General features: G+C 41.9%; 1 protein-coding gene across 2 annotated transcripts in view; it reads right to left on the reverse strand.

Moving 5' to 3' along the window:
* LOC114029462 (DNA fragmentation factor subunit beta-like) overlaps positions 1-14,186 on the reverse strand; it is a 25,443-nt gene that overhangs the window by 7,756 nt on the left and 3,501 nt on the right. The window contains exons 3-5 of one of the 2 annotated variants that reach the window (XM_027843905.1): positions 7,309-7,497; positions 5,234-5,313; positions 1,859-2,029 (exon numbers count right to left, since the gene is read on the reverse strand). In XM_027843905.1, the coding sequence (XP_027699706.1) occupies positions 1,859-2,029; positions 5,234-5,313; positions 7,309-7,497 (440 nt within the window). The remainder of the gene's footprint in view (positions 1-1,858; positions 2,030-5,233; positions 5,314-7,308; positions 7,498-14,186) is intronic. The other variant, XM_027843906.1, reaches the window with a different exon arrangement.

The following is a 14,186-nucleotide window of genomic DNA, read 5'->3' on the forward strand; positions in this document are numbered from 1 at the left end:
TGCTCCACTTCGTCAATATCCTTCCTAAGATGCTCCACTTCGTCAATATCCTTCCTAAGATGCTCCACTTTGTCAATATCCTTCCTAAGATGCTCTGCTTTGTCAATATCCTTCCTAAAATGCTCCGCTTTGTCAATATCCTTCTTAAGATGAGACTCCAAATGCCACCTGTTCAGGACCGAGAATAGCAAAGCTATACAAGTCAATGAGCATTTATTAAGCACCTACTATGTTCCAAGCACTGTGCTAATTGCTGGGGATACACAAAGAAAGGCAAACAACAGTCCCAGCTCTTAAGAAATGCAGAGTCTCTGGGGGCAGCTAGGTGGCACAGCGGATAGAGCACCGCCCTGAAGTCAGGAGGACGTAAGTTCAAATTCGGCCTCAGACCAAACCCTCAACACTTACTAGCTGTGTGACACTGGGCAAGTCACTTAACCCAATTGCCTTAAAAAAAAAAAAAAAGAAAGAAATGCAAAGTCTAACGGAGGACATAACAAGCAAACAATTATGTACAAACGAGACATAGACAGCATCAATTGGGGGTACTCTCAGAAGAAAGTCACTACAATTAAGGGGGATGCATTGCCCTGGCTCTGATCCTATTAACACAGCCAAAGTTAACTGCTAGAACACACTGCCGACTCACGTTGTAGTCCACTAACACCCCTACATCTTGTTGACGTGAACTGTTGCCTAGACACACATTTCCTGTCCTCTCCTTATACAGTCATGTTTTGGTTTGTTTTTTAATTCCTTAGTAGGCTTTTACATTTCTCTTTATTGAACTGAGTCCCCTTAGATTTAGCCTACTGTTCTAAACTGTTTTGATCTCTTTGGATTCCGATGGCATCATCAGATGTAATGATTACACCTCCTAGCTTTGTGCCATCTGCCACATTGATAAGCAAGCATCTCTTATCTCCACCTGAGTAACTGATAAAAAACATTGAATAGGCAGTGTCGATTATGTTTTGCTGAGCTGTTTGTTTGTTTGTTTTATTTCCTCTTTTTTTTTATTCTTTGTTACAAAAGCTCACTGTCTGAGCAGGGATGGAAAGATAAGAGAGATTTGGAGATGAAGCTGATATATACCATGCAAGCAAAAGATATTAATGAAATTTTTAAACTATATTGAACAGAACAAGGCCAAAGACAGATCCCTGGAGCATGCCATAGAAGGAGGTAGGATAAAGAAAACTAGAATTGGAATCAGAGGAACTGAGCTCTGGGCTTTGGTGTCATCTGTAAAATGAGAGCGTTAGATCTAATAACTTCTAAGGTCCCTCCTACCTCAAAATCTATCATCCTGGATACTTCTTCTCCAGGTCCATTAATCATTGTGTTACAAGATACTGGATTGGGTATACACTGGCAATGCCATCCAGTTGTGGTTAATTTCCCCTTTCTTACTTCTAAAAGAACCAAAAGTCATGGCAAGCTCTTCCCCCCCCCCCACCCCTTCCATGCAAACCCCTCTGTCTGGCATTAAAAGCTCACAACAATCGGACCTCTATTTCATACCAATTCTCCCTTTATTTAGGGAACTCATCAGTTCAGGCCCACAGATGATTGGATGGCCACTTGTTGGGGCTGTTGTAGGAGGGAATCTCACAGGTACAGATTGGACTAGATGGCCTAGAGACCCCTTCTATCTCTGAGATTGTGGGATTCTAAGTGGAAAAGGGAAGGAGGCAAAAACCTCCTTTTAACTAAAAAGCTAAGAGCTTCCATATACTTCCCAATTTGGTTCCCTACAACCCCAGATCAGGACTCAGTTCAAGATAAGAGCAGACTGATGAAGTCTGGTCCCATAGGCAACAGCTGCTCACTCTTGAGTGAATGCCCCACTACCCACCTGACAAGAGAACCAGCCTTCTGCTGTACAAAGACGCTCTCTCACTTTGTCTCTCCTGTCAAAGTAGCTGCCATTGTAGCGCTCCGATTTCAGTTTCTCACACATTTGGCCAATGATTTTCAGATATTCTGCTCGAGGCTGGGGATCGAGGGTGGAGGCATGAGCATTCACCTATAAGAAGACAGAAAGGAAGCCCAGAGGATCAATCATACAAGACACGACACAGATCTTTTGCTTCCATCTGACGAATGGTATAATAGAACACGTTTTTCAGGTGGGTCTGTTGAAGTGTTCCAGCTTTCAACTGATCAATAAACATTTATTAGCCATAAGGTAAGAGGTGTCTGGGGCATAGGAATAAAGAGTTGGCTTCATCGTGAGAAGACCTGGTTTCAAGTCCTGCCTATGACAGACACATGGTGGCTATGTGACCCTGGGCAAGTTGGCCTAAGCAACTCTCTAAGCCTATAAAGCTACATAGAAGATACACTAGTAAAAGGAATTTCCTCACTGGGAATTTCTGACATCAGTGAAATGACAGACCTAGTCCAATTTTTTTTTAAATGCCAGGCTGAAGTTTCAAGGATACAACATAGTCACCAATTAGGTAAATAGATGCAAAATAAATTCACAGCAAATTGGCATGGGGCATTAACTGGGTCGGGAGGGAGGGTGGTAGAGAGATCATCAGGAAAGCTTCTCAAAGAAGGTGGCATATGAAATGAACCTAGAAGGGACTAGAGGGTACAAGAGGTATAGGTGATGCAGGAATATAATTTGAGTATGGAGATTGGAAATGTAATGTCATATATTGTTCAGTCACGTCTTACTCTTCATGACCCCATTTGGGGTTTTCTTGTCAGTGATACTGGAGCGGTTGGCCATTTCCTTCTTCAGCTCATTTGACAGGTGAGGAAACTAAGGCAAACAAGGCTAAGTGACTTGCCCAAGGTCACACCACTCGTAAGTGTCTGAGGCTGGATTTGATCTCAGGAAGATGAGTCTTCCTTACTCCAGTGCTCTGACACTGCGTCACCTAGCTGTCCCAAATGTCATTTATAGAAAAAAGCAATAGTATAGCACTAAGTGTAGGAGGAAGAGAAATATATAATCAGCCTAGAAAGAAAGGGAAAGGTCCACTTTTAAATACCAAACAGAAGTTTTGTTTTATCTGGATGCAGTTTTAGCCTGTAGCTTGTTGAGCAGTGGGACAATATGGTCAGACATGTCCTTTGGGAGTAGTTTGGACGCTGAATTGGAGAGGGGAAAGAATGGATGCAAAGAGACCCATCTGGAGGCTCTTCCACGAGTCTAGGCCAGAGGCAATGATGAATTAGGATGTTTGTGGTATAAGTGAGAAGGAGACAAATGCAGGAGACAAGAGGACATAGAATTGCAAAGACTACGCTTTCAAAAATAAAAATGAGAATAAAGCCCAGCACCCTCACTTGCATCTGTATTTACTGGGGCATCTACCCAGGCTTATTGGCAAGTCCTGTATCCATGGAAGCATTACACTGCTTTCCTATTAGGTTAAGTCCAAGCAAGGCATGTACACATCATCAACCTGAGAGCCCCTTGAGAGTTCATGTTTTCATCGACAGATGATTTGATTGGGCTTGACCCAGAGGAAAGGGAGGACATGCCTGCAGCTGTCCTATGCACTTGTTATGTACCAGGAAGTGTATTCTTCAATGCTACAGAAGAACACAGATGTTATGTTCAGCCAGGGCAGAATGGGTGGGAAGAGGAGGGAAGAGAAAACGGAGCTTCCGGCTCCTTGGAAACAATAGCACCAGCTGTCATCTTACAGGTCGGAAAAAGCAGAGCCCTGGGAGCATCCTTCCACCAGTGAAAATGATGCAGAATGTGTTCAGACCCTTAACAAGGCCTGAGTACAAGGAATCCTTCCTTGAGAATGCCTTGAAAATGGACCCACTACTTTGCCCTCACTTTTTTTAAAGCCTGAAGGAAATTCTAGAGCATTTGTGACCTTAGCTATGAGTTAAGTGGGATAAGGAACAAGACCTTTCTAGCCCTCATCTTCCTCATCTGTAAAATGAGAGGGTTGGACTAAATGACCTCTCAGGTCCCTTCCAGCTTTAAAGCCATGATTTTATGATCATACTTTTTAATAGCAAAGTATAAGATCTCAAGAGAGGCAGTGAGGTGGTCCAGTGGATAGGATACTGGCCCTGGGTGAGTCACTTAACCCTAATTGCCCTTCCCCCCCCCCCAAAAAAAAGATCTCAAGAATAATAATAGTAAATAATAATAGTTAGCATTTATATAGCACTTTTAAGATTTATAAAGTACTCACAACAACCCTAGGAGGTAGGTGCCTGTTATTAATCCCATTTTACAAGATAAGGAAACTGAGGCACAGAGAAGTTAAGTAATTTGCCAGGTTCACACAGCTATTAAGTATCTGATGCAGAGGCTGAACTCGGGTCTTCCTGAGTTCCAACTGTCTACCCACTGAACCACCTAAGCTGCCTCAAAAATAACAGAAAAATATAAGATCTCGACAACTAAATGGTTCTACAGAAATCTGGGTTCAAATCCCAGTTTTGCTACTTAACTGGCAGAGCTATCTGTGTGACTTTGGGCAAATCACTTCACCTGCTATGCCTCAGTTTCCTTATTTATAAAAGGAAGAAGTTATACTAGATCTCTGGTGACCCTTCTAGCTCCAAGTCCACGATCCTATGAGTCTTTTATTCATAGGGAAGTTCTAAAAACTCAACATTTATAGCTTTAAAATTAAATGGAATCTTACAGGTCTTACATATCTTAGATATATATTAGAGGTTTCATATATATATATATAGTGGGATTAAATATATATATATATGAGGAAACTGAGACAGAGTGGGATTAAGTGACTTGCCCAGGGTCACACAGACAGTAAGTATCTTAGGCAGGATTTGAATTCAGGTCTTCCTGATACCCCAACCCCCCAGCACTCCCTCCACTGATCATAGATGGCACAGCTTCAAGATGGAATCTAGTCTAAGCTCTAATTTTATAGATGATGAAACTGAGGCCCAGGGAGGTTAGGTGATTCACCCAAGGCCAAGGAGGTAACAAGAGTCAGAGGCAAGATTTGATCCCAGGTCTTCTGGCTTTGGAGGCAGTATTCCTACCACTATACCCTACTGAGATTCTGAAACAATGGCGGGCAAGAATTCTTCCTCATTATCTTCAAAGCTGCAACAGAAGACTCAGCTGAGCACCTGGCCAAAAGCAGAACCCAGGACCATGGGAAGCAATCCCACAGGAGTCTCCTGGATTGGAATCTTTCCCATACTGTCCATCTCACAACACAGTAGTGATCTAGACAGTCAACAGACCTGGCTTTGAACAGACACTCACCTCTTTCAGATAACTCCGTATGCGGCTCTCACAGCTATACCTCAAATAGCTAGACTTATTCCTAAACCGAGACTCCAAACCTGGAAGGAAAGAGAGGATACTAACATGGAGCACACCAATGGGACAGAAAAGGTTTTCCTAATGGCAAAGGATGAGGATGCCCAACAGCACCCTACCGGGTATTCAGATTCATGGACCTGCTCTCTTGACCAAAATGTTTATCCTCATGGGCTTTTCTTAGCCAAGGCTTCTAAGGTCCCATCCTGAAAAACTGCCTGAATTTTGAGAAATAAGATTATAGGATCATAAATTTACAGCTAGAAAGGACCTTAGAGGCCATGTAGGTCAACCCCTTTATTTTTCAGATGAGGAAACTGAGGCCTGGAGGGAGCTAGGTGAAACAGTGCACAGAGAACCAGGCCTGAAGTCAGGAAGACCTGAGTTTAAAGCTGTGTGACCCCAGGCAAATCACTTAGACTCAATCTCAGTTTCCCCATCTGTAAAATGAGGAAAATAATAGCACCTACCTCCTAGGGTTGTTGTCAGGATCAATTTAGGTATTATTTGTAAAGTGATCAGCATGGTACCTGACACATAGTAAGACTATATATATATATATATTTAATACATTATATATAATATATAATAATATATTATATATGTATATATACATATACACAAGCTATTATTATAAAAAATATACCATATTATTTTTTTATATTATTAGCTATATAAGCTATTATTACATATATTATGTAATAATATAATAATATAAACATATTATTATTAGACACCAGGTGGTAACAGAGACAAGATTTGAACCCAGATCCTCTGGCTCAAAAGTGAGCTTCATAACAATACAGAATTCCTTACAGTTAGCTTAGTAGCAGAGAATGCAATTCTTAAAAGAACATCATGATAGGTCTCTCGTCCATCAGCACACACAAAGATACCACCACCCACAAAAACTTTCGGCTCTTAGGAAGCAAGAGAATTAGGTCCTCCACCTGCCAGTTCAGATATTCAGGTCTACACGCTCATTTTCCCAGTAACAGCATCATTCAGGTGACACATACACATTTATACAAGCAGGCTAGCACAGCGGAAAGAATGCTGACTCTCGGGTCAAATGCTTCCCCTTACATCTACTAGCTGTGTGACTGTGGCCAAGTCACTGGATGTTCCCGAGCCTCAGTTTGCTCATATATAAAAGAAAGAGTGTTGGATTAAAGTATCTGGAAAGTCCCTTTCAGCTCTAAGTCAATGATCCTATCACCCCTTTGGGTGACACCTAGGACTAATCCGAGAAATAAACAAGTGTGGCCACCTGCATTGGGAAAGAAGTTTCCTATGCTGATGAAGTATGAAATCCGAGATCCCATCATATATTTTAATCACAGGATCACAGGTTTGGAGATGGAAGGCTAAATAGTCCTACCCCCTCATTTTACAGATGAGCAAAGCAAACCTCAAAAAAGTTAAATGACTTGTCCAAGGTCACCCAGGTAGAAAGTAGCCATCAGGAGATTTGAATCTTCTGACTCCAGATCGATTACTCCTGCCATTGTCCCACACTGCCTCTTAACTTCATGTTTTCATATCAATCATTTTATCTGAAAGCCAACCAGGATAAGAAGTAGGACTTCTATGAGGTCTCCAAGTAATCCAACAAGTTCAATTATTGTGGACATAAAGTTCTCAGCTCAATTCAGAAGGGGAGCCTAAACGAGCCTCAGAGAAGTGTGCTCATTGGTTCTGACCTCAGAGGGCCTGAGAGGGCATCAAGTACAACCCCCTTCTTTTACACATGAGGAACTGAGTGAGATAAATTGATTTGCCCAAGGTCACACAGCTAGTAAGTGGCAGATCTGAGATCTGAAAGCAGGCCTCTTAACTCCAAATCCAGCACCCTTTTCCTTGAACCCCGTGTATATACACTGATGTCTCCTTGGTCCAGTTTGCTTGGATAACTGAGCCAGAACTCAACTTCCTGGCTCAGGGGAGCACCTTCTACCCCCACATCTCGAGACAGCTAATAAACCAGCCCTCTGAGGGAACAATAACCCAGAACATGCCTTCAAACCACGGCCCATCCTCCTCTCGGGTTTCTGCCTGGATGTTTTCGCTAATGTTGTGAAGGAAGTCCGCAAGAAGTTTCTGCCTCAAGGGAGCTCGCTCATCAGAGAGCAGTTTCTGAGCTGCTTGAATGATGTCCGCCTGTGGCTGGTAGAATATGGTGAGGAAGCGATGGATGTCGCTGATATCTGCCGCCAAGAAGGGAAAACAAACAGTGTGCATGGAGCACTTTGTAAAGTTACTTCTTCCAGACCTCACCATGAAGGCCACAGTGAGATCCAAAAAGGCTTTCAGGACTTTAATTCAAGACATAAGAGCTATCATTTTAGAACTCCAGATTCCCATAGTAACTCAGCTCACATTTAGAGGAGAGGAAAGTAATTTTCTTCATTATATTCTCATCCCGAAATTAACTACAGTTTCTCATCCACCCAACTGAGCTACTTTGAGAGGTACAATATGGAAAAAGCTAACTCTGGTACATGACAGGAACCATTAGCTTTTATTGCTGCTTTCATGAGATGCAATACTTCCTTTACATCCTCCATCCCAAAGTCCTTCAAGTGCTTGTTTTACAAATAATTAAGCCTCCCAAACTACTGAGAGGTAGGAATTATTAGTCCCATTTAATTCAAATGGTGCATTCTCATTTCCATTCTAGCCACTACTTCATGGGGAAGTGGGTTTTGTCCTGAGAAGAGCAGAGGACAGTCTTGGCTTTCAGGACCTTACTTTGTCTAGGTGGAAAGAAGCAAGTCTTGCCTTCAAGGGGCCTCCTCACCTAGATGAAGCCAAAAGCCTGTTAATTGGACTTTGAACCCTCTAAACAAAACCAGAGCAGACCTGAGTGAACTGATCCAGAGTGCAGAAATAAAAGAATGATACAATAACAATGAATAAAAATCATACCAAAAGGCAGTCACAGACTCTGATTGACTCTAAGGACCAATCACAGGGTCAAAGAACAAGTGATGAATCACACATTCCTCCTCTCGGTGAAGGAGTAGGGGAGAGGAAATGGATGTGCTCTCAGACATGCTCATGCTGCTGGCTGGTCACAGAGTCATAGAATTACAGCCTTTAAAAGGACCTTCAGTGGCCATCTAGTCCAACCCCCTCATTTGACAGATGGAGAAACTGAGGCCTAGGGAGTTTAAGAGATTTGTCCAAGGTCACACAGGTAGTAAGGACCAAAGGTAAGATTTGAACCCAGGTTCTCTGACTTCTGAAGCAAGACTCCTTCTCCTGCACCATGATAGTTTGGCTCAACTATTTTTATTGTTAAAAATTGTTATTGTTATTTGGCCTTTGTTTTCGAAGAGAACCGTTAAAAGTGATGATTCGGTGGCAGGAAGGCATATCAAGAAATGCCTTGAGGTAAAAACAAAAGACATCGGTAAAACTTAAAATAGAATTTGAATTTAAAAAAAAAACCCTACAATGCTAGAAATAAAAAAGACATGCATTATATAAGACTATGCAACACAAATTCCCAACAGGCAGAGGCACATGCTGGGTCCATGCTTCTGAACACACTTGTGGATGAAATCACGGAATAATAACTAGCTAGCATTTACATGCGGCAGCTAGGTGGCATAGTGGATAGAGTACCAGGCCAGGAGTCAGGAAGACCTGAGTTCAAATCCGGCCTCAAACATTACTAGCTATGTGACCCTGGGCAAGTCACTTAACCCCGTTTGCCTCAGTTTCCTCATCTCTAAAATGAGCTGGAGAAGGAAATGGCAAACCACTCCAGTATCTTTGCCAAGAAAACATCAAATGGGGTCACGAAGAGTTGGACATGACTAAAAAACAACTCGACAACAAAGCATTTACATAAACAATGCTTTAAGGTTTGCAAAGCACCTAACAAATGATATTTCATTTATCTTCACAACCCTAGGAGATAAGTGCTATTATTATCCCCATTTTATAGATGAAATTAGAAGGGACCACAAGAGTCCCACACCCCCTGCTTCTGGGCATGACCAACTCTACTGATACAATACCAAGGTTTCTTTCCCACTTTTAGAACTTGGCAGAAAAGAGGCTACACCAAGTAATACGTCCCAACCTCCTGACACCTGTCATCTTCCTTAGTCCTAATCAAAATCTGTCCTGGTTTAATATTATTCAACAACCATGTAGTAAAAGACTGCTCCGCGCCAGGCACTACACTAAGCAGTCAGGCAGTTAATAAATATTTAAGTGACAGCGATGTGTGCCAGGTATGAGAAGATAGAAAGACAGCAATGAATAACAGTCCCTGCCCTCAGAGAACTTCTAATCCTACATCGCCAAGTTAAATCTGTTTTCATCAGTGGAGATGGGTAATCATCTCCAGGACCATGGTCATATGTAAAGAGCTCTGGGTTGAGAATCAAGACAATGGGGTTCTTGAGAGACAGCATTCATCTGGATCCAGAATACCTGAGTGCAAATTCTCATGCTCTGCTATTAATTCACCTACAAAATGAAGGGGTTGGACCGACACAAGATTTAAACATCCCTTCAGGTTCTAAATCCATGGTCCTTAGCAATTCAACTCAACAAGCATCAAAATAAGGTCCCACTATAATGCATTGTGCTGGGCATACAAAGAGAAGAAAAGGAAAAAGTCCTTTCCCTCAAGGAAGTTATATCTTTTTGACGTATAGAATACCTTCTTTTGACATATTTTGTTGCTGTTCAGTTGTTTCAGTCATGTTCGACTCTTTATGACCCCATTTGGGGTTTTCTTGGGCAAAGATCCCAGAGTGGTTTGCCTTTTCCTCCTCCAGCTCAATTGACAGATGAGGAAACTGAGGCAAATAGGATTAAATGACTTGTTCAGGGTCACTCATGTAGTAAGTGTCTGAGGATGGATTTGACCTCAGGAAGACGAACCCTCCAAATTCTAGGGTGGGCACTCAATCTACTGCTTCCACCTGGATGTATGTGTGTGTGTGTGTGTGTATGTATACATATACAGTACATGCACACACATACATATATATGTTCGTGTATGTATATGTGTATGGTGTATATGTATATGTGTGCATATATATAAAATTCCTTCTCTTAGTACCAGTTGCCTCCTCTATAAAATCACTAGATGTTCTCTAAGGTTGGGGTTGGACTACATCAGTAATTCTTAGCCTGTGGTCCTTGAATGTTTCATTTTCAATATTTTGATAGCAGTATTTCAATGTAATTGGTTTCCTTTGTATCAGTGTATTTTATTCTATGCATTGAAGAATATTACTCTGAAAAGGAGTCTATTGGTTGGCGAAGGCTGCCAACAGTTTCCAACCCTAGACTAGATGGTCTTGAAGGTGCTAGCTGGCTCTAAAGCCCCTGACCATGGTCCTAACTCTGCACCTATGTAACCTTGGATATGCTGAAAAAACAAATGAGCATTTTATGAAGTGCCTGTTACGTACCAGGCACACTACGCTAGGTGCTGGAGAGAGAACAGAAATGAGACAACCTTTGCCCTCAACACTTCTTTATCTCTCACAGGAAGATAATAATGCCTGCCCTTTATACCATACAAGGTCCTGGTGACAGTTAAATGAGACAAGATGAAATGTGCTTTGAGAAAGGACCTGTGGTCCTTCAAGGCAGTTAGGTGGCACCATAGTGCATACAGTGCTGGGTCTTTGGTTAGGAAGGCTCAAGTTCAAATTTAGCTGTGTGACTTTGAGCAAATCATTTAATCTCTGTTTGCCTCAGTTTCTTTAACTGCAAAATGGGGATTATAACATCACCTACCTCCCAGGACATGTGCTTAGCACAATGCCTGGCACATAATAGGTACAATTACTATTCAGTAAAAGCAACATTCATTCTAGCCCACCTAAATGAATCCAGTGTTTTCCCTTGCTAGGCACAAATCAACCCAAGTCATTTTGCCTCTTCCTTGAGAGTCTGAATACCCAGACCCTCTCACCTCTTTCACAGGTCTCTTGTTGAACTATTTTTAAACTTAGTGCTTAATAATTTTTAAGGATAACAATAACTCTGCCAAAGAAAGAAGGACCACAGCCTCAAAGGAAACAAAGGGGCCTACCGCGGATAGACATCTCTGCAGCTCCCAACAGCTTTTACCACGTCAGGAATGGAGGGGGCCAGAGCAGCGTCCCAGCCCTTGGATGCCCTCACGGTGTGACATCACAGTCATTCCATTGTCTGGCAGCCTGCTCTAGAAGAGCAAGCAGAAGCCCCGACGTGGGGCTCACATCCTGCCCCTCAAGCTGGCTGACCCTAAGACACTTGCCCCTCACGCTGGCTGACCCTAGGACACTTAACAAATGATGCCTCCCATGAGATGCAGACACACGTAAGGTACTTTATAGCTCCTTTCTTGACCCACCCCCTCTCCTTCTCTCTCCTCCTTCTCATCTTCTAGTAAAGAAGTCCTCTCATGCCCCATGGAGCAAACAGCTCTTTTCCTGATGGAGATCATGGTCCAGAGAATCAGAAGATTCAATATCATTGACTAAGAACCATAAGGGACCTCCGATCGTTGAGTCCAACTACTTTGTTTTATAAAAGAACAAACCGAGGCCTAGAGAATGGGTCACACAAGTAGTTAAGAGTGAGAATCAGGATTTGAATTCAGATCCTTTCCACTGGGATGAAATCCTGGTTCTGTCATTTTACTGTGTAATCTCAGCTTCTAAAATGATGGGATTGGATGAGATGACCCCTAAGGTCCCTTCTACCTATAGCTGCAGCTCTATGATCCAATTACTTTTAGGATACATCAGTAAAAGCCTCATTAAACATAATTCTCCTTTATGCAAAGGGCCACACAACTGAAATTCAAGAGAAGAAAAATGGCATTTTCTTTCAAAGGACAGTACTCATTAACAGTGATCAGATGGGAAACAGAGGGGCAGCTAGGTGGTGCAGTGGATAGAGCACCGGCCCTGAAGTCAGGAGGACCCAAGTTCAAATCTGGCCTCAGACCAAACACTCAATACTTACTAGCTGTGTGACCCTGGGCAAGTCACTTAACCCCAATTGCAAAAAAAGAAAAAAAAGATGGGAAGCAGAAAAATGTATTGGTCCTTCAACTGAGATAATAGCCAACAGTTCATAGAGCCATCAATTTAGACCTAAAAGGCACCTGAAACACCATTTAGTTCAACTCCCTCATTTTATGGATAAAGAAACAGACCTAGAGGTGAAGCGACTTTCCCAAGTTACAGAAAGAGGAAGGGCTAGGATGTGAACCCAGGCCCTCAAATGATGAATCTTGCACTCTCTCCATTATACCTAGCTCCCTCAATTATATAGCAGTTTAGGATTTACAGAACATATATCCATTATTTCATTTAAGACCCGCCGGGCTTGGAATCAGGAAGATTCATATCTTCATGACTTCAAATCCAGCCTCACACACCTACTAGCTGTGTGACCCTGGACAAGTCACTTCACCCCGTCTGCCTCTGTTTCCTCACTGTAAAAAAAATAAAATAAAATGAAATGAAATGGAGGAGGAAATGGCAAACTGCTCTAGTTAGTATCTTTGCCAAAAAACAAAAAAAGAGGGCACAAAGAGTCAGACACAACTGAAACAACTGAACAACCGAGCAAGAGCAGGTGTTGTTACCCTTCATTTATAGGTGAGGAACCAGGCCTTGAAAGGTTAAGTACCTTGCCCAGGATCCCACTGAAAGTGCTAGAAAAAGATTCAAAAGCAAGTGTCCTCCTCCTACAAGTTCAGCATTCTATCCCTACACCAACGGCCTCTGCTGTGAGGTTATGATTATTGGTGGGTGGTCTTTGATCCCTGCCATAGTAGACAGACAGATGGATTACAGATGAACAGATAAGTGGATAAATGAATGGACAGATAGATAAAGGGATGGATAGGTGAGAGATGGGTAGATAGATAAATGGATAGATAGGAGAAAGGCAGATGGATAAATGGATATATATTTGGATGAATGGATAGAGATAGATGGAGTGTGTAAACGGAAAAGATAGAAAAGATATATAGATTAGAGAAATCTGATCATAGGTAAATATAAAACCTGCTGCTTTGCCAGAATAACTATTTAATATTTATTTTTGTAAAATTTATATATCCTAATCATTGTCACACAGCTTATTAGAGATCCAGGAGCCAGCTGATGGCTCCTTTAAATTTTGAAAAAATTCATTCGCAAAATTTATGTATTGCATATTTTATGACTTCTTAGAGACAAAAAAGTGATCATTGCAAATAGTAAAAACTCTGCAGGGAAATATCCTACTGATTCCATGTTTTTAAAAATCCTAGCTTGGGACTTGGCAGAAACACCAATTGAGTAAATGTTATTTTAAAAAATTTTTTGCATTATTTTGTTCTGTGTCATCTGTGAAATTGGACTTAGTAAGGCGTTAATCTGTGGAGGAGGGGGAGCCCTATTCTGAATCTACTACTTTAGCTATTATTCTAAAGCATGACTACTTTAGTCATCTATAGAAAGATGAATAGATGGATGGATGAGTGGAAAGATGGATAGATTTTGTTGTTCAATCGTGTCCAATTTGTGACCCCAGTTGGGATTTTCTTGATAAAGCTACTGGAGTGATTTGACATTTCCTTCTCCAGCTCATTTTATAGATGTGGAAACTTGAGGCAAACAAGGTGAAGTGAGTTGCCCGTGGTCACACAGCTAGTAAGTGTCTGAGGCCAGATTTGAATTTAGGTCTTCCTGACTCCCAGCCCAGAACTCTATCCACTGTACCACATAGCTGCCCATAGATAGATAGACAATCCTTTCTTAGGAAGGAAGGAAGGAAGGAAGGAAGGAAAGAAAGAAGGAAGGAAGGAAGAAAGGAAGGAAGGAAGGTAGGAAGGAAGGAAGGAAGGAAGGAAGGAAGGAAGGAAGGAAGGAAGGAA

The sequence above is a fragment of the Vombatus ursinus genome, unplaced genomic scaffold (genome assembly GCF_900497805.2).
Source record: "Vombatus ursinus unplaced genomic scaffold, bare-nosed wombat genome assembly UNPS02014932.1, whole genome shotgun sequence".
NCBI lineage: Eukaryota > Metazoa > Chordata > Mammalia > Diprotodontia > Vombatidae > Vombatus > Vombatus ursinus.